The sequence below is a fragment of the Cydia pomonella genome, chromosome 1 (assembly GCF_033807575.1).
Source record: "Cydia pomonella isolate Wapato2018A chromosome 1, ilCydPomo1, whole genome shotgun sequence".
NCBI lineage: Eukaryota > Metazoa > Arthropoda > Insecta > Lepidoptera > Tortricidae > Cydia > Cydia pomonella.
Window position 1 is genome coordinate 10,460,836 of NC_084703.1, and position 22,166 is coordinate 10,483,001.

The 22,166-nt window shown below is 36.5% G+C and overlaps 1 protein-coding gene across 2 annotated transcripts in view; it reads left to right on the forward strand.

The window, feature by feature from the left end:
- LOC133534230 (carboxyl-terminal PDZ ligand of neuronal nitric oxide synthase protein) overlaps positions 1–22,166 on the forward strand; it is a 201,798-nt gene that overhangs the window by 130,889 nt on the left and 48,743 nt on the right. For both annotated transcript variants that reach the window (XM_061873419.1, XM_061873492.1), the window contains exons 4-5: positions 1,317–1,418; positions 20,096–20,290. In XM_061873419.1, coding sequence (XP_061729403.1) covers positions 1,317–1,418; positions 20,096–20,290 — 297 coding nt within the window. The remainder of the gene's footprint in view (positions 1–1,316; positions 1,419–20,095; positions 20,291–22,166) is intronic.

Below are 22,166 nucleotides of genomic sequence, written 5' to 3' on the forward strand. Positions count from 1 at the left end.
CGGACGCAGGCCCGAAACGTCTCGAAGAGACGTGGCTATACGCGACTGAAAGCCTTGTTTCTGTGTTTGAACACAGAACAATAGTACAATTGGCCATGTGTATACTTCCTGCAAATATCACAAGTATCTAAAACGCGAAGACTAAAAGCCGAGCTCTGCGTAGGGCTGAAAGATCGAAACGTTCGGGAGAGGCACGCCTACATTCGAGGCCGAAGTCCGAACTGCGGGAGATTAGTGCTTAAACAAATAATAATGGTCTAATTATCTTAATTGCGAAGGCCGAAAGCCGAACACCAAGGGCCGAAGTCCCAAAGTGTCCGAGAGAGGCTCGGACTTAACAAAAAAAAACGCGGCGAGGCTTTATTTGGCACACAGCTGCAATGATACCTGTACTGTACTAGTAATTGATTAGATACTTGTACTATTGTTCCGTATTTGAGCATTTCATCTGATTTTTGTGCCGACCCCTTCGGGTTTTCAAGACGCTTCACTCATGTTTCTTTTCCAAAAGAAAACATTAATAATTGCGCGATGTACGGGAACCCTTGGAACGCGAGTGCAACTCGCACTTGTCCGTGTTCTTTGATATTTTTGTGTATTTGGTGTATTAGGCAGTCACATGAAGCTTGATTATAAATTATAATTGAAGTGAAAATGGCATCGATATGACTTTTAGGCACACTCTACATTTAAGCGTGAAACATCAATTATTTTGGCGGCCCACTTGGACAGGCCCATTTTAAAAATCTTTTTTTTTAGCTATAGCTACGCCCGCGCCCCTGTTCAATGTTTTAAACAAACAAATTACCCGAAATTCGTTTCTCATCCCTTTTATCGTTTATTTATTCATTGTAAAAGACTGAAATAGCTTCATACAAAACCTATTACTAAAATGGAGTACTAGATAATCTTTGACAGGATATTAAAAAAAGAGATGAGAGTGATGTAATAAAATCTAATTTTGCTGATAGCTTACAAGTAGTAGTCCTACTTTATTAAAGTACTGTGATCATAGTTTGTGGTTCGTAAATATTTGGGGTACAATCCTTTTTAACATACATGCATGGCATGTATTATAGGTAATAAGTCGAAGTCATAGTACATATTCGTGTCATCCACGATAACGCGTCGGTTTATCAAATATCACCTTTAATGACATGATATTACGATCCAAGGCACGCGTCTTCGTGTATGACACGATCTACATATAGATAAGTACTATAACATAAATTAAACATATTTATGTCTGTATGAAATTCTTTTCTAGTTAAAGTGCTTGTAGATTGTGATTAATCATTGTTTTTTTTTTGTTTCAGTACGAGTTCAAAGCGAAGGGTGTAAAGAAGCGAAAAGTGACCATTGAAGTATCGACGGATGGAGTAAGGGTATCGACGCGGAAAAAGCCCAAGCCTAAAAAGGTTAGTTTTTTTATTTAATTAAAAATTCTAAAAGATGTTTGATTGTAGGTACATTATTATGCTTATAATTTTATTATCAGAGGCTGTTTGTTGAGTAAAGCAATGGCTGAGTCACGTACCATGCTCGCATAACATACTTTAGTATAAATGATGTGAGAAACCTCATTCGGTTCTTGAATTTTTTAATCAATCAGATTTTAAAGTTTGGGAAACTCCTATATAAAAGAATTATGATTATTAATATCCCTTATACATCTGCACTTAAAGGTCTTTTTTTTCTAGCCTAAAAGGCTAGAAAAAAAAGACCTTTAAGTGCCTAGAGTGCTAACTGCTGGGTAAAGGCCTCCCCTCTTTCCCGCTATTTGGTCCTGTCCAATGCATATTCCCGCCACTCTATACAGAATGCATCGAAGTCATCCCGCCTTCTCCGTTTGGGTCTTCCTCTGCCCCGAGATACATCCTGCGGGATCCAGTCCGTGGCTCATTTGGCCTAGCGTTCGGGGTGCATTCGGCAGATGTGTCTAGCCCCTGCCCAGTCCAATTTCAGCTTAGCGGCCTTCATGCTCACATTCACAATGCCAGTTTTGAAACGCAGTTCGGTGTTTCTAATACAGTCGGTTCTACGAACACCCAGTATGCTGCTTTTCATTGCTCTCTGGCAAACCATGAGTCTGCATTTTTCAGTTTCATCTGGGGCCATGTTAGGGTGCCGTAGGTAAAGATAGGCAGGAGAGTGGAAGGTTGCCCTAAAAACACATTTATAATATATTTTTATTTAATATTAATACTCGTAGTATTGCATTGTATACGGGCGATTTTCCGCAACTCGACGACTGGCGCCTATTTTGCGTGACACGTGGAGGTGGGCTAGTCCTGCCAGCCCAGCTCCTCGAGGAATCCTATCAAACCTTTAATGTTGAGTAGGACCTCGGGGAGGTCTCTCGGGGATCCGAGATGTTTAGCCCTGTATGGAGTCACTCGGCTGCATTCCAGCACCACGTGAGAGGCTGTTTCTTCTGTCTCCATGCATCCGCGGCATAGGGGACTGTCTGTGACACCTGTTGTGAAAAGATGTTTGTTAAATAGTCCATGACCTGTTATGACACTGGTTACCATACTCAGTCGGACCTTCCCTAGTTGCAGGAGCGCCCTTGTGAGCTTTCCGTTGATGCCAGGCATGGCTTCTTTTGCCTGTCTGCATCCAGTATGGTTCAGCCAGTGTTCTGTGTGTAGTTTCCCTGTGCGTGCCAGCAGCATTGAGCGTACCTTGCTAAACGGTATCGGAAATATTAATAGTATTATAAATTTTATCATATAACAACGAATACAGGCTTCTTTTTCTAAGTTGTTTTGATCTGCCTAAGCTAAGCAGCAACCAACCAACAAAGCGGTTATTATCAAACTTGAAGTAAATAAGTATCTAACCCTGAAAATTTAATAAATGAATAAATATACATCTTATTATTGTTCTTATTATCTACATATATCTATTATCTACAGTTATAGATTCGTATTCAGAACTACCGCCCTACCAAATGAATAAAGATCTGCAGACGAGCATTCGAAAGGTGGCAACCATAAAGAGTAGTCTATATTTGTAATTTTCCTGATTGAAGAAAAAAATATATAATATCAGAAATCTACGTCCGCGTTTAAGTTCTCTACCATAGACCGCATTCCTTTCTACACTAGTGTCCCCGTCTAAAATATGAATCCAACTTTATTTCAAATGCGTTAAGCAAATAATCATTTGCGTACAAACACGATAAATCGGTTTTGTCGTATAGGTGCAAGTTGGGATTCTGGCGGCGACCGAGATGTGATTTGTTCACGGGCAGAGTGAGTGAGCGCCTAGATTTTTTTCTGTCGTCATTAATCACTGGGTATCTAATGGCGAGCCGTCAACTCCTGTGTACGGGAGACGTGCCCGCAAATTTTGTTAAACTAAATCTATTCGGTTGCGTGAAACTCGGAATTTATGAAGAAAAAAATTTCTTACAAACGCAGCAAAGCTATTTTATCAATCGCATATTTTCAAATTAATACTTATGCGCAGGTGGATTCCATCAGATACAAAAATATTCTGGCTTAGAATACAATTGAGATAAATCCGAGGACAGGGCAAGAGTGGCTATGACTCTTTTAAAATCTGACGGCTAAGTAATAAATGCATGTATTGTTATTCCTTGAGCGCAAATCGTGGAATATCTAGCGTGTGTTACATATAAACTCTTCTCTGATATGATTTTCCAAATTAAATTAACTAAGGCAAAATAAAATAAGTTAATAATAAAGCATAGCCTTCACCAACGAGCGACTAAACACACCGTTAGATGAATACGCTGCCTGAATGCGGGCGTTGAAGCATACAAAATGAAAATTCAGGTCAGCGCATTGGGAAACTCACCGCCGGCAGTGGCCGCAGTGAGACGTTTCACAGGCCTTCTGGATATACAACTTCGCACAAATAAAAAATTGCAACGTCCCGTCGTACTAGAATACTCGTATCAGTCATTAAGGCTCTTATTGGTGTTTGGTTGGTATGTAGTTTTTCTCCCAGGCCTTTATTATATTAAGATATTAGGTTAATACCGATATTGTTGTAAATTTCGGATGCTCTACCACTAAATAAACACAGTAGGTATCGCCGTTCATAAACTTATTGCAAATCTAAGGCGGCCATCAGAATTCAACAGCGCTATGCTTACTTAGGATTTGAGGGGAAACGTTCAATCACATCGCAGTCATGGACTGCTGGAACATGCCATGCATTCGGTAAAATAGAAATCCTCTAGATATTTTGCCTGTATAATGTGTAGTACGAGTATTACTTTAGTGATTCAACAACCAATCTTATCTGAGACAGTTCTCCAGTCCTAGACCAGATACAATTCGAGAATAATTATTCGGGAAGCCCAAGAGGAGATTTAGAGAGTTACTTGAGCGCGGCAGATTACCATAAGTTAATATAATCCCAGTTGACACAGTCGTGCGTCCAGGACAGCCCATTAGAATAGTAAAAAAATGCTGACTTTGCCAACTATAGACAGATTTCGGTCACTTCCATACTCTGTAAGAGTATGGACACTTCCATAATCTGTAAGAGTATGGAAAGTGTACTGAATAACCGATTCCTGGGCCTCCTGGCATACTTAGAAGCGAACGACCTGCTCAGTGACCAGCAGTACGGGTTCCGCCGAGGCCGGTCTACTGGAAATCTTTTAGCGTATGCCACCCACATCTGGAGTTAGGCCATCGAAAAGAATGGAGAGGCTTTAGCTGTCTCTCTAGATATATCGAAGGCTTTTGAGGCACGAGGGCCTTATTAGCAAGTTACCGTCCTTCGGTCTACCCCCTAGTTTTTGTGACTGGGTGACTGGATTTTTGACTTTCTGAGGGATCGATCGATTCGTGTTGTCATTAATGGCTGCACTCCGCCTTCGCTTTATGGTAAGTATTCCACAAATACGCACGAAGCGTTTTGCTTCAACATTCCCTATGCGAACTGCCAAGGAGTGGAATGCCCTGCCCGAGTCTGTGTTTCCGCACGAGTACAATCTGGGTCTCTTCAAGGCAAGAGTAAAAAAAATCTCAAGCGCGTCATTAAGATATATGTAGTAGATTAATAACTTGTTAAAAAGTGTCCATTCCAAAGATATGACGATTTCAGCGAACCATGGCAAGTGGCAGGGTCACAAAATTGTACAAAAAACCTACCATCCTTCCCTTGACTTACTCGACGGCAGTCAATTTTTATTATATTTTTAAAGGAGTATGCAAAACTAACGAAACAATTTAATCTGCTGATCTGCACAAGCTAAAATAGCAAAAGTTGTTTATGAACTAAGTGCGTGCAGACGGAAGAAGGCATATATATGATATAATATTCCCCACTTCGCGCCTCTCTTTCCCTTTCTCGTTTTCGCAATCTCTGGCTCTCTCACACCATCCGCACTTCGCTATCCGTTACTATAATTTTAATAAAACGCTTTAAACGAAATAATTTAAATATTATTAGGTATGATAATGATATAAGTAACTGTTATACTGATGTAACTGTCATAAGAATAGATTTTGATTTATTTCTTTCATAATATTAAATTATAATAAAATAGTACATTGTGATACAAGTGTGCTAAGTTCGTTATTACGCTCGAGGCGATATTGTGTGCGCAAGCTGCAAGCGAGCGCGCAATAAGAAAGCATCGGCTTTGTGTGTAATGACCAATTTATTATTAAGCTCTTTATTCCAAACGTTTTACAGTTTCTACCTTCATTAATTTATACTATCTATAGACATTTTTAATAGGTATTTGTTTCGTTAATCCATGCTATGTTCGTTTGGACGCCCAGTTTTGGGCAAAGGCCTCCTCCATATCAAATGACCAATACACACGCGTTTCATACGACGTTTTTCAACACACTTGCGAGGAAAAAGAAACTTTCATAGTAATTAAATTTTAATTGTTAAATCGGTTAGTAAAAGTCTTCATCTGTCATACTGCCTGCCGCCCCGCGCTCCGCCGCCGGCGGCCGACAGGCCCCTGCGGGTGGCGGAATGCCGGCTCTCGCCAATGCACGTTGTAAAATCTACTCAACCAATTTAAGAAAGCTCCGTTTCCATACATATTATTAGCAATCAGTTACCTTCTTAACTCAGTTGGATAATATAATGAAAAAGAACGCTTGTTTAATATCTATTATGCGCCAAAAATCGGTGGAATAAAAATGCCGTTTTGAGCAAGTGTGTTAAAAATTATTTTACAGTACATATGGGGCTACTTTATAGCACTAGTGCGAGAAGTAGCATATTACGTTACTGTGTCGAACATTTAAAGGGCCATATGTACTGTAAAACGTTGTACGATACATGTGCGAATAGGTAATTCGCAACTCGTGTCGATTTAAAACACTCCCTTCGGTCGTGTTTTAATTTATCGCCACTCGTTTCGAATTTCCTATTTTTCGCACTTGTATCGTAATGTACTATTAAGCTAATCTAAGTATATGAATTTATATAAAACTGATATGTAGTTTGAATCTAATATTGATGTGCAATACAATGATACTTCCTCGGATGGCAATTATAATAATAAAAAAATATACAAAAGAAAAACCCGACTGCTTAAAAAATATGAACAGAAAAGGGCAATAATAGAATATGGTTGACTCTGCAGGCCATTTCCGAAATTTCCCGTTATTATTGAGCTGAAAGCATTCGTAAACTGTGGGCTCTACGAGCTTAAAAAATTGCTTTTCATTCTTATTTAGCTCTTGTAGCTCAAATATTTGATACTTATTTCAGAATAATATAAAAAAATTACGATAACTTTTTAACGCGTCATTCAATTTTGGTCTCCTGAGCGGAATTTAAGGCGGTTTTTCAATTTTGAGAAATATTATAGAGGGTCAAAAAACGATAGGTTGAAATTTTTTAAGTAATGTTTAAAATGTCAGTGTCATTTTATTTTGGTTTGCTTAACGACATTTGACGCAGTTGTTTACGCACAAAAAATAATCTAAATAAAGAATTGATTCGACAAGAATTTGGGAATTTATCTTAAAAAATGGAAAAAAATCAAACCGTCAGAATATAGATTCATCCACATTATAGTCAGATTTAGGTTTATCACAACTGAGACATCAATCTGAACCTACTGATTATGGAGTGTGGAATTAAAATCGCCTATGGCAGAACAATTGCAAAAGTGCCCAACTTTCAGCTTTAAATAATAGTTCCTAATCTCTCCGGTGGCGCTAGGTAGGCTCATGGATTACATGAACCATAGAGGTATAATAATATAGAGATGAAATGGGGGGAGAACAACAAATAATCCGACCAAATTACGTAGGTTGTTTGTGGTATGTTGTCAGGAATGTTAAAACGTGTTTTGAATTTTGTCGCTTTGCGTATGTTCTGTTTCTCACGGGCGCACGCGTATGGCACATCTATATAAATACTAGGTCTATAACATTTTATTTCGGTGGATTATAGCGCCGCCTATTTGGATGGACACTTTTCATACATAGAGATTTTCCTCCTTTTATTCCACACTTCATACTACTGATGTAATAATTTGACATGCACGAGTCAAGATGGTGTGTTTTATACGGAAGATGGAGATAAGGAATGGAATCTCCATATACCAAAAAGTGTCATCAAAAAACCTTAAATAGGTGGCGCTACAATACCTAGAATACTTGAAAAAAAAATCAAATCATAGACAGCGCACTTCACTCCGTCAATAACGCCTAGGTTCTTAACTACTCTAGCGCTACTCTGGAGAGATTTGGAACTATTATTTATAGCTGACCACTGGACACTTTTGCATAAGTTCGGCCTATGGAGATTGCGTTCCTTAAATCTACCTTCCATAGTTTTTGAGCATTTAAAAAAATTCCCTACAAGCTTGCGTCACTCCCGGATCGTCTGTGCTTTGAATGAGAGCATTTGTAGGGTTATTTAAATTTCTGACACCCTCGAGTATTTTCTTTTTCCTCATTTTCTACCCCTCCCGTATGGCTAACTCCAACAAACCGGCAGATTAACTTACCCTTGTTATCAAAGACATGTTGCGTGACAAACTATTAATATCTGACGCATCCAGATGGTGTCTTTTTTACTTTTTTTTAAATCTGTAGACGCTGAAAAATAAAACATTGTACCATGCCAGCATGCGGTGCATGTATAATCTTTAATACTTGACCCTGCAATTTCTCTGGTATTATGACCCTATTTGAAAACAATAAGCAATCTTTGCTGACTGAAATTGCATCTTTCCTTTGTATATAGGGTAGCAACATGCGGTCATTGCTCTCTGATGGCCACCCATGTAAAGAAAAAAACACAACTTTTTTAAACACCTCATCCTTCTTAGTTTCACGGGGAATATCGCCTACAGAAACTGTCCACCTTGGTGTTTGTTCTAGCAGTAACACTAGCAAAGGAGCTTCCTCCTGCACAGGTTCTGGACTGCACTATCTGCTTAATCCATCAGCATTCTGAATTACCTGGCCTGGCTTGTACAAAATGTCATAATTGTAACTAGCTAAAATCAGTGACCAGCGTAGCAAACGTGGAGAGATTTGGTCTGGAATTGGCTTTCTTGGGTTCAAGAGCCCAATTAGCGGCTTATGGTCTGTAACTATGGTAAATTTGACTCCCACCAGGTACTCTCGGAACTTCCTTAGTGCATAAATAATAGCTAGGACCTCCTTATCCAGTTGGCTGTAATTCCTTTCATGCAGCTGCATAATTCGTGAAGCCATTGCAATCGGTTTCTCTTGGCCATCTTCAAAAACATGACTTATCACAGCTCCCACGCCATATTCCGAGGCATCACAAGTGAGTATTACCTCTTTATTCTTGTCAAATTGCACTAGTGTCAAGTCAGAAGTTAACAGCTGTTTAGCCTTCTTAAACGCGTCTTCCTCTAGCTTTCCCCACTTCCAAGTCATATTTTTCTTCAAAAGCTGATGCAGAGGCTCTAAGATGTCAGACTTAGCTCTGTAGAACCTTTCATAGAAATTGATTAGGCCTAAGAATGCACAGAGCTGTTTCAGATCTGAAGGGCTTGTTAATGTTTATGGTGAATCCCAGCTCTTGAATACGCTGAAGTACCTTAGCTAGCCTTGCAGCATGTTCAGTCTCATCAGTACCTGTCACCACAATATCATCTAATAGAACAGCGACACCATCCATGTCTGCAAATTGACTTGACATCACTCGTTGAAATATGCCTGGTGCTGAACTGACCCCAAAAGGTAATCGGTTCTTTATCATGCAACTTGATTATAATGAAGATCTTGCTACTAGTTTGTTCAGCACTTCACTTGACATGCACTTGCAATTCATGTAGGCGAAGTCCTCCTTGCTGTCGTCCAGTTCTTCAACTTCAACCAGGTTAATTTTCTTTTTATTACGATTCTAACATACGGCAACCGTATGGCCCACCTTCTTGCAGTAGTTACAGTTCGCCCTAGCAAATTTACAGCCTCTAGGGTTATGATTCGCCCCGCAGTGACGACAGGCAGTCTCGCGCTTTTGCGAGCCGACGTTAACTAGGTTGGTGTCCATCGGTTCAGATGTACTTGTGCTCGTTGTTGGTTTGGTCTCCAGAAGTGTTGAGGTACTTGTTGTTTGCGGGTAAAGGTCGCTCACAGTTTGCTCAAATTGAACACTTCGGCTTACGGCTTGTGCGGACGTTAAATTGTCCGTTTTGAGTAATTCTCGCCGCAAACGCACATCTCTAACTCCCAACACCAGTCTGTCACGCAATTGTCTTTCTAAATCACTGAAGTTACAATGCACTGCTATCGCTTTAATGGCCGAAATAAAAGATTGCATTTTTTCACTTTTCTCTTGACATCGAAGATGGAATTTCCCGGCTTCGAGTATTTCGCTTTTCTCGGGCGCGAAAAACTTGCCTAATACGGCCAAGATATCATCAAAGTTCACTTTCACGAGTTTTTTCGGCGCCGCTAATGAACTTACGAATGCAAAAGTATCTTTTCCACATTGTGAAAGGAAAATGGCGCGGGCACTTTCTAGGTTATTTTCCACGTCCAGTGCTTGTAGCGCAAATAACATTTGTTCTTTATACACTTTCCAATCGTCCTTTTCTTGATCGAAAGCCCCGGGCAGCAAGAAATTCGTATTTAACGCCATTTCACTAATAACAACTAATTAAATTTTCTCGAATCGCCAATGTAGTGATTTCTGAAACAACGCCATGACAGCATAGACAATCCGTTTATTTTTTAAACAAAAACAACACTTGTCAATGTGCAACATAACAAATCTTTTATGGGTAAAAGCGCCACCATTGGAAAAGAAAACATTATAAGAACCTTTTATTCTTCCAATAAATAATTTAATCCAATAGGTCTACGACGCTCGACTAACTTCAAATTTAGCATCTTGGCATCCCCTACTATAGTAAACAAGGCAAAGCGCTACGGTGCGGACGCTGCGGCCTCTGACCGGCGGCGTTTCTATTGCGGGTTAGGGCTGTGGGATTTTTTGATGTGGCAATGACTCAGAACTAGATTTAACGTTCATGATCAGAGTTTGTGACTGTTAATTCCAACACAACTAAATGTTTCTCATTTTAACAAATATATCTACATATACTTTCTCTTAGCCCAGTAAAGATACTGTTACGCAACGCATTGAATTATAACAGCATTTTTTTTTATTAAACCTTTCAATGGTTTGGGCGGAGGTTACTAAATTCGGAATAGGTTCAATCCTGACTTTTCCAATTCATTATTTAGTCAGCTACTAAAATTGTCCAACTCACATGGTCATATTTATAGGTAATAAGTTTAATACTGAGTAAGTCTAATCCGTTAAATATTAAATTCTGAGAAAATCTGATTCTAATAAACTTGAATTATAACGAAAGCAAATTATAACTGCGTCAAATTCAATAATATCAGGTCAGATTTTGCTTACGTTTAATTCATTGATAGTATATTTCTAATTTACTTGGTTAGATTTTGATTACGTTACTCTCGATTTGGAATTTCTAGTGTAAGTCAATTTCATGGTACGTCATGCGGATACACAGTCAACCACAGTTATTTCTAGCTTATTTCAACGAGAAATCCAATAACACTAATAGTCTAAAAATATAGTTAAACTTAAGTTGTTTTAGTACATAAGTACAGATATCACTTATTTTTCTATCTGATTCAAAAATTATACCCTTCCTGTGCGAGTCCGACTCACACTTGGCAGGTTTTTTTTTGTTCAGTCTTTTATGCCACCCTTCCAAGTGGTTGGTGGTGCGATATGTTTCCTCGGATCATCCAAAAATATTTGGTGTATTCACACCCATCCAATGTCTTTCGAAGTATCTTTTTCCATTATTAGATGTTATTTATATGTATACGATGATTTTTCTAATAAGCTTAACCACCAAATTACGGTTATGTATTCGTTTGGCAGCAAAGGCAAGTTTGTTAATAATTTTGCTAAATTGTTCCCATCTTTTTAATTTTCAATATTACTTTCCTTTGATTTCATTCAAACGGCTTTCCTAAAATGAAAGCATCATCCTGTTATCTTCGCCGAGGGAAAAACGTATGATACAACATTTATCGCAGCAAATTCGAAGTCGGCTTTAGAATGTCTCATATTCACGCCTAATGCGGTTTTCAATTCTTCATAAAGCCTACAAATATTTCAGTTCCAATGGAATTCCGCTTGGTCCCTATAGAACGAAATGAAATACATATGTAGAAATACCTATCTAATGACCTAATTCTCAACTCTGTTCGTTTTTGGCCCAATTTTACCCAAGGTCCTTTACATTAATTTCTATCTGACACATTTCTGTATCACCGAACTTAACATCGCAGGTGCTTTATATTGACTAATCATGATCAAACGAAGTTTCGTCGAAGAAAACAAACCTTAACTTTGACGAGTTGCAATTGGTCCGTGTTTGCTTAGTCTTCCATTTTTTTTTCATTCGCTGTTATGAAATCCCTAAACTTCTACGTAACGAGCCACGATAGATAGATTTATATATCGACTTTTCCATCTATTGTAACATACCCCAACAGTCCTAAAATAAACCCAGGTATTTTAAATAATTTTCACTTAATTTGATCCAGAACATGCATAAATATACACGGTGCTACATGAGGAAACTGAAAGATTTTGACAGTATATTACTGATCACAATTAGAGACTAAAATGTCATATAAACTTTTCTGGATTTCGCCTAGTTTCAGAGTTAATACCAATCTAAAAAAAATTTTTATCGTAACTTTTTTTAGATTGGTACGTAACGTAACTGTCTCTTATCGTAACTTAGTGCAAAACGCCTTTTTGATCGCGATGATGCTAATATGGGGCGTAGTCTAAATATCCTTATTGATACCTTATACTACACAAGACTACATGAATGATAAAACAACGTGGGATTAATTGTGATTCGAAATGATTAATTATTTATTATATTTGAATAATGATGATGAAATGGATATTCCAATGCATGTATTTCCTTTGTAGTTTTTATTATATTTGTTTGACATTTAGAATTTATTCTAGAAACAATCTAGACTACTATTTTTTATACATATTTTTTTTTTGTATGACTATATTTTGTGAAAGTTTTAGTATTAAATTTGATCTATGAATTATATTCATTAGTATTATATATGGAATAATATTTACAACATCAATAAATTGCTCTGATAATTAGATTAAGATAATTATATGTAATACTGTCTTACTATTCATAAGTGCTTGTTGCTAGGCCTACATGAATAAAGTATATTTGAATTGAATTGAATTGAATTGATAGATGTCAAAAAGTGACAAGTAACCTTTGCAAGAACTAGTTTTTACAAAAAAAAATCGTAAAATTTTATTTTCATTGCCACTTTTACCATAACATTAACTTTTTATGTACAAATACGTTCAAAATTTGAAAAAAAAAAACAAAAAAAAAATTTTATTGGCGTAATTTACTGAAACTTATTTTTCCTTCTGTTGGCCTCAGAAGTACGTGGTTAAAAATCTCTCGGGTTCCTCATGTAACACCGTGTATATGTATATTTATGTGTCAATTAATTGTTTTGTAACGGTAGATACATACCAAGTGTACATATGTACATATATCATAGAGTACCGGGTACATAAAAAAATATTTGAATGTATTCAAACTGAAAAAAACGCGATTAAGTAAAATATTCTTACACGGCTTTGGTCATCAACTTCCAACAACTAAATCCATAATTAATTAAAAAATCATGTGTGATGACTTTTTTTTTCTGTAGAGCTAATTAAATAATAAGTTCCGTTGAGCTACGTATAGCTGCGTTTCAGTAATCACTTTGAATAATTAGCAAACCTTAATATTCTTCTTGATTAATATTTACGAGTAATAGCAAGTTGAGTTTTCCCCCACACTCTTACCCCGCCGCGGTTTTCGAAGTACCTGGTAACCATGGTAACTGTAACTCTGGCATAGTTTTTGTTTATGAGATCTGACTGAGTAATTTTATATTTGTTTATTTATACTTTACTACACAACATATTTATACAACAATGTACAAATGGCGGACTCAATGCCAAATTACATTCTCAACCAGTCTAAGTTAATTTCTCAGCCACATAATAGTTTAATTATTGAGAACAAGTTTTTGTTCCCGCAGTTTGTTAAAATTAACTGCTAGCAAAATTATTTGCATGCTGCCTAAATTGTTAACTAATTTTCATAACGCCACACTGACGTGTCAATTAATTATTTTCTAACGGTAGATACATACCAAGTGTACAAATATCATAGTGCAGTACCGGGTACCAAAATTTTTCTTCATTCGAACAAGTCAACGCCATAACGCTAATACCGCTAGTTTGCAAATCAAATATAATTCCTGTTTCTTTAATATGGAGAAAATTAAGGGATAAAATGTGTGTAGCTATAACCTATACAACTAGTCTGTGCACATATTAGAATTTCAGATTTCAATGCATACCTTTACTTACGCACTTGCTGATTTTGCTTACGCATAAGCGTGGCAGTTTCTTCGCCCGACTTTTCTTTGTATTTTGTAAACGTGAAGAAGAACGATTTGTATGCTAAACATGTTTCCTAAAAGATGTTGTAGATGGTAGTTGCATTAATAAAAGGACGGATAAGGTATTTTCGACCGAATATTCGGAAAATCTAGCACATTTGGGGTTTTCATTTTGTCTGACGCCGCGCCACGTTAGGTATATGTAAAGTCGATGTGATGAAATACATTTGACGATGTATACAAGCTAAAGTAAATGTACAACGTGTCAAATATTACGTGTTAAACCCGATTTTAAGCCAGTTGAATGTAAAATATTATCAGGTGCGCTGAGTCAAGGACAATCAATTTTTGTCTAAAATAGGTTAACCCAAACTGGTTAAAATGTAGCAACAAATTGATTGAGATTAACAATGCGTCACTTAAAAAATGTACTCATTTAGGGGTGCAGATTAGTTTACTTCGACGAGTGTTGTATTATTTTAGTTGTTTGTTGTTATAATTAGGTGTCTATCATTCAATTAGATTAGCTTAGTAGTGACATGTACTCGTAGTGCGAAGCCAAGCGAACAAAGCGTGCTGGCATTTGAAACAACCCATATTTTTATTGTTGATTTATTAAAACACATTTGTTGCAAGAATAATTTGAAAGCTATTTGACCTCGGCTTGTTAAGGTTGGCTGGCCTGGACAGTTTAATAACGCACCTGAAAAAAACCGGTTCGCCCCAGGGAAAGTAGTTGATCCTGAAATTGAGTTTTGCCTGTAAAATTATACATAATATTGAGAGTAAGCTACCGGTCCCAGGAACAGGGCTTTAATCATCCCGTGTAGTTATCTTATCAGGATCCCCTGGCGATGGCCTGTAATTACGTCCTGAGCGGGGCCGCGACTAATTGCGAGCTATTTCTTGCGTCGTCAAGTCTGCATCACCAATCAATGACTCATTCCTTGATTTACATTGAGCAAGAGGCACCCAAACTAATTCCTATAATATTCAATTTTAATATGATGACATGCGCCCATGTGCGAGCAAAGAACGGGCTTGCATGTGAATACTGCATTTTAACTCAATAATAGTAAGTAAAAAATAGTATTTTCGTGTACATAATGTCTCATAGATAGATTTGGACACATTGAATTGAGATAACAAATAAAAAAAACACTTTAAAATCTACATAACTCATTAGAATTCGGTTAGGTACTTCTAATCTAGCTTGATTTAGCTTGGTCTTAATATGTTTCATTTTATAATAGTTGTGTTAAATAATAATTATACCTGTGTTTGAATTATGTTTTGATCACAAAATAACAATAATTAAAACCATCTGTTTTTAGTAGTAACAATGACAAAATTAAAAATAATTTTATGTATATCTAAATATATCACCATTTTACCTAAATATCAGGGCGATCAATTTTAATTTAACCCACAAAATGTACCCTTTGTCCTTTACGGACTCGGTCTAACAATGGACTGTTAATTAATTTTGTTCAATTGGTCTCGTGTTTTACATAGAATGACCTCTTGTAGGTATTCTTAGATTACTTAGATCACGTTCCAATTTGAGATATAATTCGATTCAACAAAGCGTCAAATGGTGACGTAAGTAAGTATATGAATTTGGTATATGACCGTGACCGTACGGCAGCTCAATGGACGGAAAACCATAATTTGACAGGTCGTGTCACACTGCACTTCGTGTTTGCAAAATTCTGGCAAAATTTCATTCTTAGAGTCTGTGCGAAAAGAGAAGAGTCGTAGAATGCACGGGATCCGTTACATTCCACGACTCGCACAAACTCTACTACTGACGTTTTTAAAATTGTTTTAAAGAAGTTCAAAAGAACAATCATCAATTTATAGTGTTGCTATTGTAAAATAAGTATATTTTTATGGAATAATATTTACTTAATATATAGAACAAAATCTTAAATATCATAAATTGAAAAAAAAAAATGGCTGACGTTAAAAAAAACTGTATGTGTTGCATAAGTATACCTATACCTATAAAAATATTCCACAAGACAAATTGATTGCTCTTATTAGGTTGTTGACGTCGTCAGGGCAGTTTAGTTCTGAAGTCGTTTCCTCGTCGTGCCCTGGATGGGCCTTCCAAAGCTCAGATATTGAATCCAAGTGTACCTATCATGCATAAAACAATTTAAAGAGAGGAAACGCAGGCGAGGCTGCTCTTATGAGCAAAGAATTCATGGAATAGTTAATATCCACTGCTAATGTGAGTAAAATTAGCGTCTTTGTATTGTTTTTTTTGTTGGTCAAGTAGTCTGCTGCTAAATTCATACAAAAAACTCAGAAGTCAATATCATTTTGTAGGTTAAATATTAAAATTGAGCAGACTATATGGTTGGTGGGACACTTCTTTTATTTCCTGAAAGATTTAAATTCAAATATAGATCCATTGTTGCGACGCCTAGCAGGTTATTTTTGCTTAAGCTTTATGATTTTGCTAATACAGTATTGCTTTATCGTTATCGACTGAAGAATAGGTAAAGTTGTCACCAGATCCGATCATCTCAATTTATTCTCCCCTAACATTGCCTGTAATTGATACTTTTTAGTATTTATACATTCATTTATCAGGAGATTACATTTTATTTTGCATATTATTTGTTTCGGCTGTTCTTTAATTTATCCAACATTCACATCTTGTATTAAAGGAGCGATATGTTTACCCGTGTTACTTTCCGAGTTAAATAGCACCTCTGAAGTTAAAGTACTTAATGTCGATGTCTAGTTATTTCTGCACTAATTTAGTTCGTTCCTTTGTCCTTTGTTGATTAAGTTCTATGAATAATTACTCAATATTGCTTCACTAAAGATGAGACGAGACTAAACGGAGTAACGACTAACGCTTATACAGGATGTAATCTGAGATTTGATCTTAACATAACAAGGCTCAATGATTAAAAACAAGCCTGTATATTTCAACAAGTAGGTATAAGCCATTTTACTCGACATTATTAAGATTAATTTTAATGACTATTAAGAATAAAAATGTTTTAAGAGAAGCAATTCTGTATAACATGTTGCTAAATCTGTTTTTTTTTATAAACAAATCATCAATATGTAACACATCATTCGAGAATTATATATTTGAAAATATTTATTAGTTTCTAATAAGTTTTTTGGCACGCATTTGGCCGGTTTTAGAATTATATTAATGTTACTGTCCCAACAAAAACGATTAAAATAGGAGTCTTTCTCATGAATACTAGACTTATTCCCTCGTAGTTTTAATTAAAGCATTAGTTTAAATATATTTTGCAAAGTAAAAATAAAGCACATTTATGCTTAAACTACAAAATGTAATTACTTACTATTTTCAGTAAATAAACACTGAAAATAGCCATACAATGTTGTTTTCTCTGTACATAATATCTTTACAAATTATTGAAGTTCATAGCAGCGTTTAATTTTTATTCTGTACTAAGACATACTCGAAATTTTGGTAGTAAATACTATACGTGATGTTTTATTATCCTTAGCCATGTTGTCCGAGGTGATTGGGTAGGTTTGTCCAATAAAATCTACCCAAACACCTACCTACCAATGGGACCAACCCGAAATTTGCTTCAGCCGTAAACAGACAAATTTGTGTACGCCTTATAGAGGACTTACGTACACTACAGCGGTGGCAGCATGGTTTCATTATTATCACTTATCACTACGCCCGTCACTTTCGCGCGTACATACTTGTAAGAACGTTACAGACATGGTGACAAATGATAAAGAGTCGACCATCTTAGCTCTACAGGTTGGTGACTAACGCTCAATTCAATTACTAACGATCCAGGTACTTACTGATAATTTCACAGTATTGTAGCAATATTCGTACCTATAGTTGTCATATTTTTATGTTTGTCTGCGTACAGTCACGGACTTTTGTTGAGCCATTTAAGGTTCAAGCTAATTTGGTTGTGGTGTTGCTAACGGTATGAAATGTCTCATCAATGTAAAGCCCTAAATTACTCAACCATTAAAGTCCGTGGGTGTACGTCAGGCAGGCCTCTTAGAGAGGCAATAGAGCAACATACCTAAAGTTTAACTTTTGTAAGATCTTTCCTATATATGTATTCCTAATGTAAGAACTCACGGTATTATCTAATAGCAACAGAAATAAAATCATAAAATCACAAACAAAAAGGATCATGTTCGCAGGCAAGAAGTTTAAATTGAACATAATAAACAAGGTACAACTTTATACTTGTCGAGCAAACAAACGATTTCACCTCATATAAAACGGACAAAGCGCTTGACTTGTCTTGTTACGAAAATAAAGTAAAAACTGTGTTTTTATAAGCAAGAATTCTAAACGAAACGACTTATTAAACGAGGCAAAAGTCTGAATCAAAATTGTCTGGAGCTGAAAGCTGAGTTGTTCAAACCTCTCGGTGACATCACTTTCACTTTATGCAGTGGTTTGTTGCTTTGCGTTACTTTTTGTTGCGATTTTATAAAACTAATGGTAAACACGGAAGTAATTTACAGATTTTAATATCCACGTGAATAAAATTAATTATATGATTTTTTTGCGTTATTAGGTTATACCTACATAAAGTCCCAGTATCGTCTGATAATATATAAGTAGGTACTTGAAAACCACGAAAAAACAGAAAGCTTAACAACGTATTTTTACTATTTTTTGTAAGTAGCTAAAAGGTTTTTTTACATTAGGTCAATTAAACAAAGTAATTTTATTATCTATTCTTTGAACGCTTTGTACACGTAAAGTAAAACTTGAAAACCTTTGAAGAAAAGTTTATTAATTTAGGATCAGTTTCACAAAATGTAATTATATGTCACTTTTTAAATGAGTCTGTCGCTTAGTCAGTCTAGAGTATGAGTAGTAATATCATACATCACAGACAAGAAAATGTTTTCATAATTTTAGCTTTTTTTTCTTATAAACTAGGCTAAATCTACATTTTAATACTATACTTACGTACTGTCTTATACATTTATGGCATTTAGGCGTACTTGCAGAAAATTAAAATGTTTATACTCTGATTTGGATCATCTACGCTAACCAGACTGTTTCTGAATATATATTTTGTTTAAAAATGAGCAGGGCCCGTATTTTTCATGCCGTTGACGCAAAAATGATGTAATTTGACATACAGGGAGTCTTCTTACGCCACTACAAATTTAGATAACTTACCTATTGACGCGTTGAAATATAAATACTTGAAAGTAAAATACACTGTTAAAAATTAAAACTATGTATTATTTAATAAACTAATTAATCCATTATTTAGTTGAGTGACATTAAATGAAAGTCAGCTAGACGTTTCTGGACTGGTTGTCTAGTATCTACTACATCAGTCAACTATAGAGGTTGACAAAAGATTTATTATTACAAAAATACTAATTAGAATCATACTCTATGTAGCGTGACGTCATTTTTCCGTTAACGGCATGAAATGTACGGGCCCTGAATATAAGTAAATATTTTTCTTTTCCAATTTACACGTACTTTTTCTTAAAAATGGTTACCTTTAGACAAAATTACTCAGTATCTTAAATTTTTTTTATAAATCTGACTATGTAGTATTAGGCATAATTTGAGTCTTAAGAATATACTTCCTAAGACACTATTGCAGAAAAAATATAGAGTATATACTTCTCCCAAACAATTTTATTCTAGCTTTCACAGTTTTCTTGAAAAGTATTTAATACAATAGCTTCTCGGCGTGTTTCTACTTCTATTTATTCTTATAAGCTTAAAATCTATGTGCATGTCAAGTATCGTGCTTTCTGCCGGATTGGACCATAGTTGAGACTAAGAAGCCACACTATTTCGCAACTGGAAAAGTTAAACTGAGTTTCGTACATTGTTACTTGTTATAACATTGCCAATGGAAGTGGATCTCCATAAAACTCAAAAAGTGACAGATAAGGGAAATGACGAATAATAAAAGATTCAGTTTAGGTTTTGACGTTAAATCATTAATTAATCAATATTTCATTTTTGAAAAAAAAATCGTTATTTAGGTAATTCGATAAAAAATGAGAAAGAAATTCAATTGAATGTCCAGACCCAAACCAGTCGCATAGACTTTGATAAACTATTTTATGTAAATCCGCTTCTGAACTAATATTAATTATATTTTGTTGTGCAGAAAAGTTCAAAACTGTTCAGCCGCGGCAGCAAGAGCAGTGACGCGAGCATCGAGAGCATCGACATCATGCACCACCCCATCTACCGCATCTTCTACGTCTCACACGACAGCTCCGATCTCAAGATCTTCTCTTACATCGCGAGGGACGGAGCCACCAACCTCTTCAAGTGCAATGTCTTCAAAAGCAACAGAAAGGTCAGCAGTTCCTATCTCTGTATTGCCGACGAGATCAGATTTACAACGTGCCTCGGTGGTAGATATTTTTCTGTAAATTTATCACATTGGCGTTCTATTAGTATATTTTAAATCTCATTGGTTGTTGTTATTGCTGTACTTCTTTCCCATCACGGAACAATGGTGTTCCGGAAAGGGAAAGAAGTACAGCGATAACAACAACCAATGAGATTTAAGATATACTAATAGAAAATATTTAAAATATACTACTTTATTATTATTATACTAACAACTAATAACAGTAACTGAGCGAGGTTTTGTTAAAATGCGGTCGTATTTAATACCCTGTGAGATAACGTGTCTCTAAAGTTACTATTTACTGTACTTACTTAGTTTTTTATACAACAATTTATCACGTCCAAAATATAAAATACAAACAAGGCAATCGCATAATGCATTTTAGAGTAAGGGCCACGTAAGAGCAGCCCTTTCGCGTGTGCTGTTTATGAAGATCGCAGAGCCTCGTAAAAATGCGGCCCGGCGATAAACCGCAGCTGTCGTATCACAAACAATATGTGGGAATCACCACTTTTTCAACAAACCCCTGCGCACTTACGAACTGAATGGACGCAGTAAAAGGGTAAAGTAACCCATCGCTCGAAGACATTACTCAGACGTGTTGCGCTGCGAAAACAATGTCGATGAAAATGGACGCGGGTGGATCCCGGGTTGTATCAGGTTAGGCCGTCACGTCCGGCCTCTTAGGTTATTTGGTGTTTCTCGTGTGGCGCATGGAGGCCCTTGTGTTTGTTTCTGCTCTGCGTTGCTTTTAGTTTGACGCCATAGTACGGTCAAGGAATTTAATTTCCTACCCATTTCGTACCTTGTCACAGTGACAAACAACATGAAACTCGCTAGAGACCTCATACTATTGTCACTGTGACAAGGTACGAAATGGGTAGGAAATTAAATTCTTTGACTGTACGTTATTTACAGCGTCATATTGGATGGAACTATACTTCTACAGAACGTGACATCAAGGCCTAAGGCTCGGCTTTGCGGTACGGTAGCGTAATACGTTAGTCTTGAATTATTGTTTTTACTCTGTAAATTTTATTGAGTGGAGGCAAACGAGCAGACGCGAATCGCCTGGCCTGATGGTATACGATTACCGTCGCCCATAGACACGCGCAACACCAAGAATAGGTCCGGGAGCTTTATTTCACAACTAAAACTAGCCTTAGTAGAACTTGGTGGTTGTCACTGGTTTTGTGCGTAGCGAACTCTATCATACTTATTCTATGTTATCCATATCTAGACCAGAGCCCAAATGGGGAAGTAACTCCACCTTACAGAAAACCGGGGAGAGTGTTAGGCCCGGCAACGCGCATGTGTTTGCCTCCGATGTAGTATAAAAAATAACATAAATTAGGTGTGGGTGGTGATCCATCACTTATTTGCTAGAAAATATATCTTATTAATTCATCCAGATGCACAATTCGGGTTCATTCTTCGCCATCAGCTATCATTCTACTTTGCACAGCTTTTTTTCTCTCAATGCGGCACAACGGCTATTCACCGACCCTTTTTCCCTGGTTTACATTTTACATTCTGTATATTCCATAGAATGCACATGCCGCTCCGATATCGCACGTCACGAAAGACAAGAAAGCCCTTTCATATGATAACCAACACGCTAGGTTTCTGCTGAAAAATCTTTTTTTTTTCATACTATAAAAAAAATGACTCCGCATTCCTAGGGGATTTTTTAATCTAAACTGTGCGTCAAAATTTTTGTTTTGATCTCTAGTATGCGTATCCCAAACGGCTAAATTGTACATTGATTTGCGGTTTAATATGTGTAGACCTTACATTATAAGGGTGCGGCCACACATAT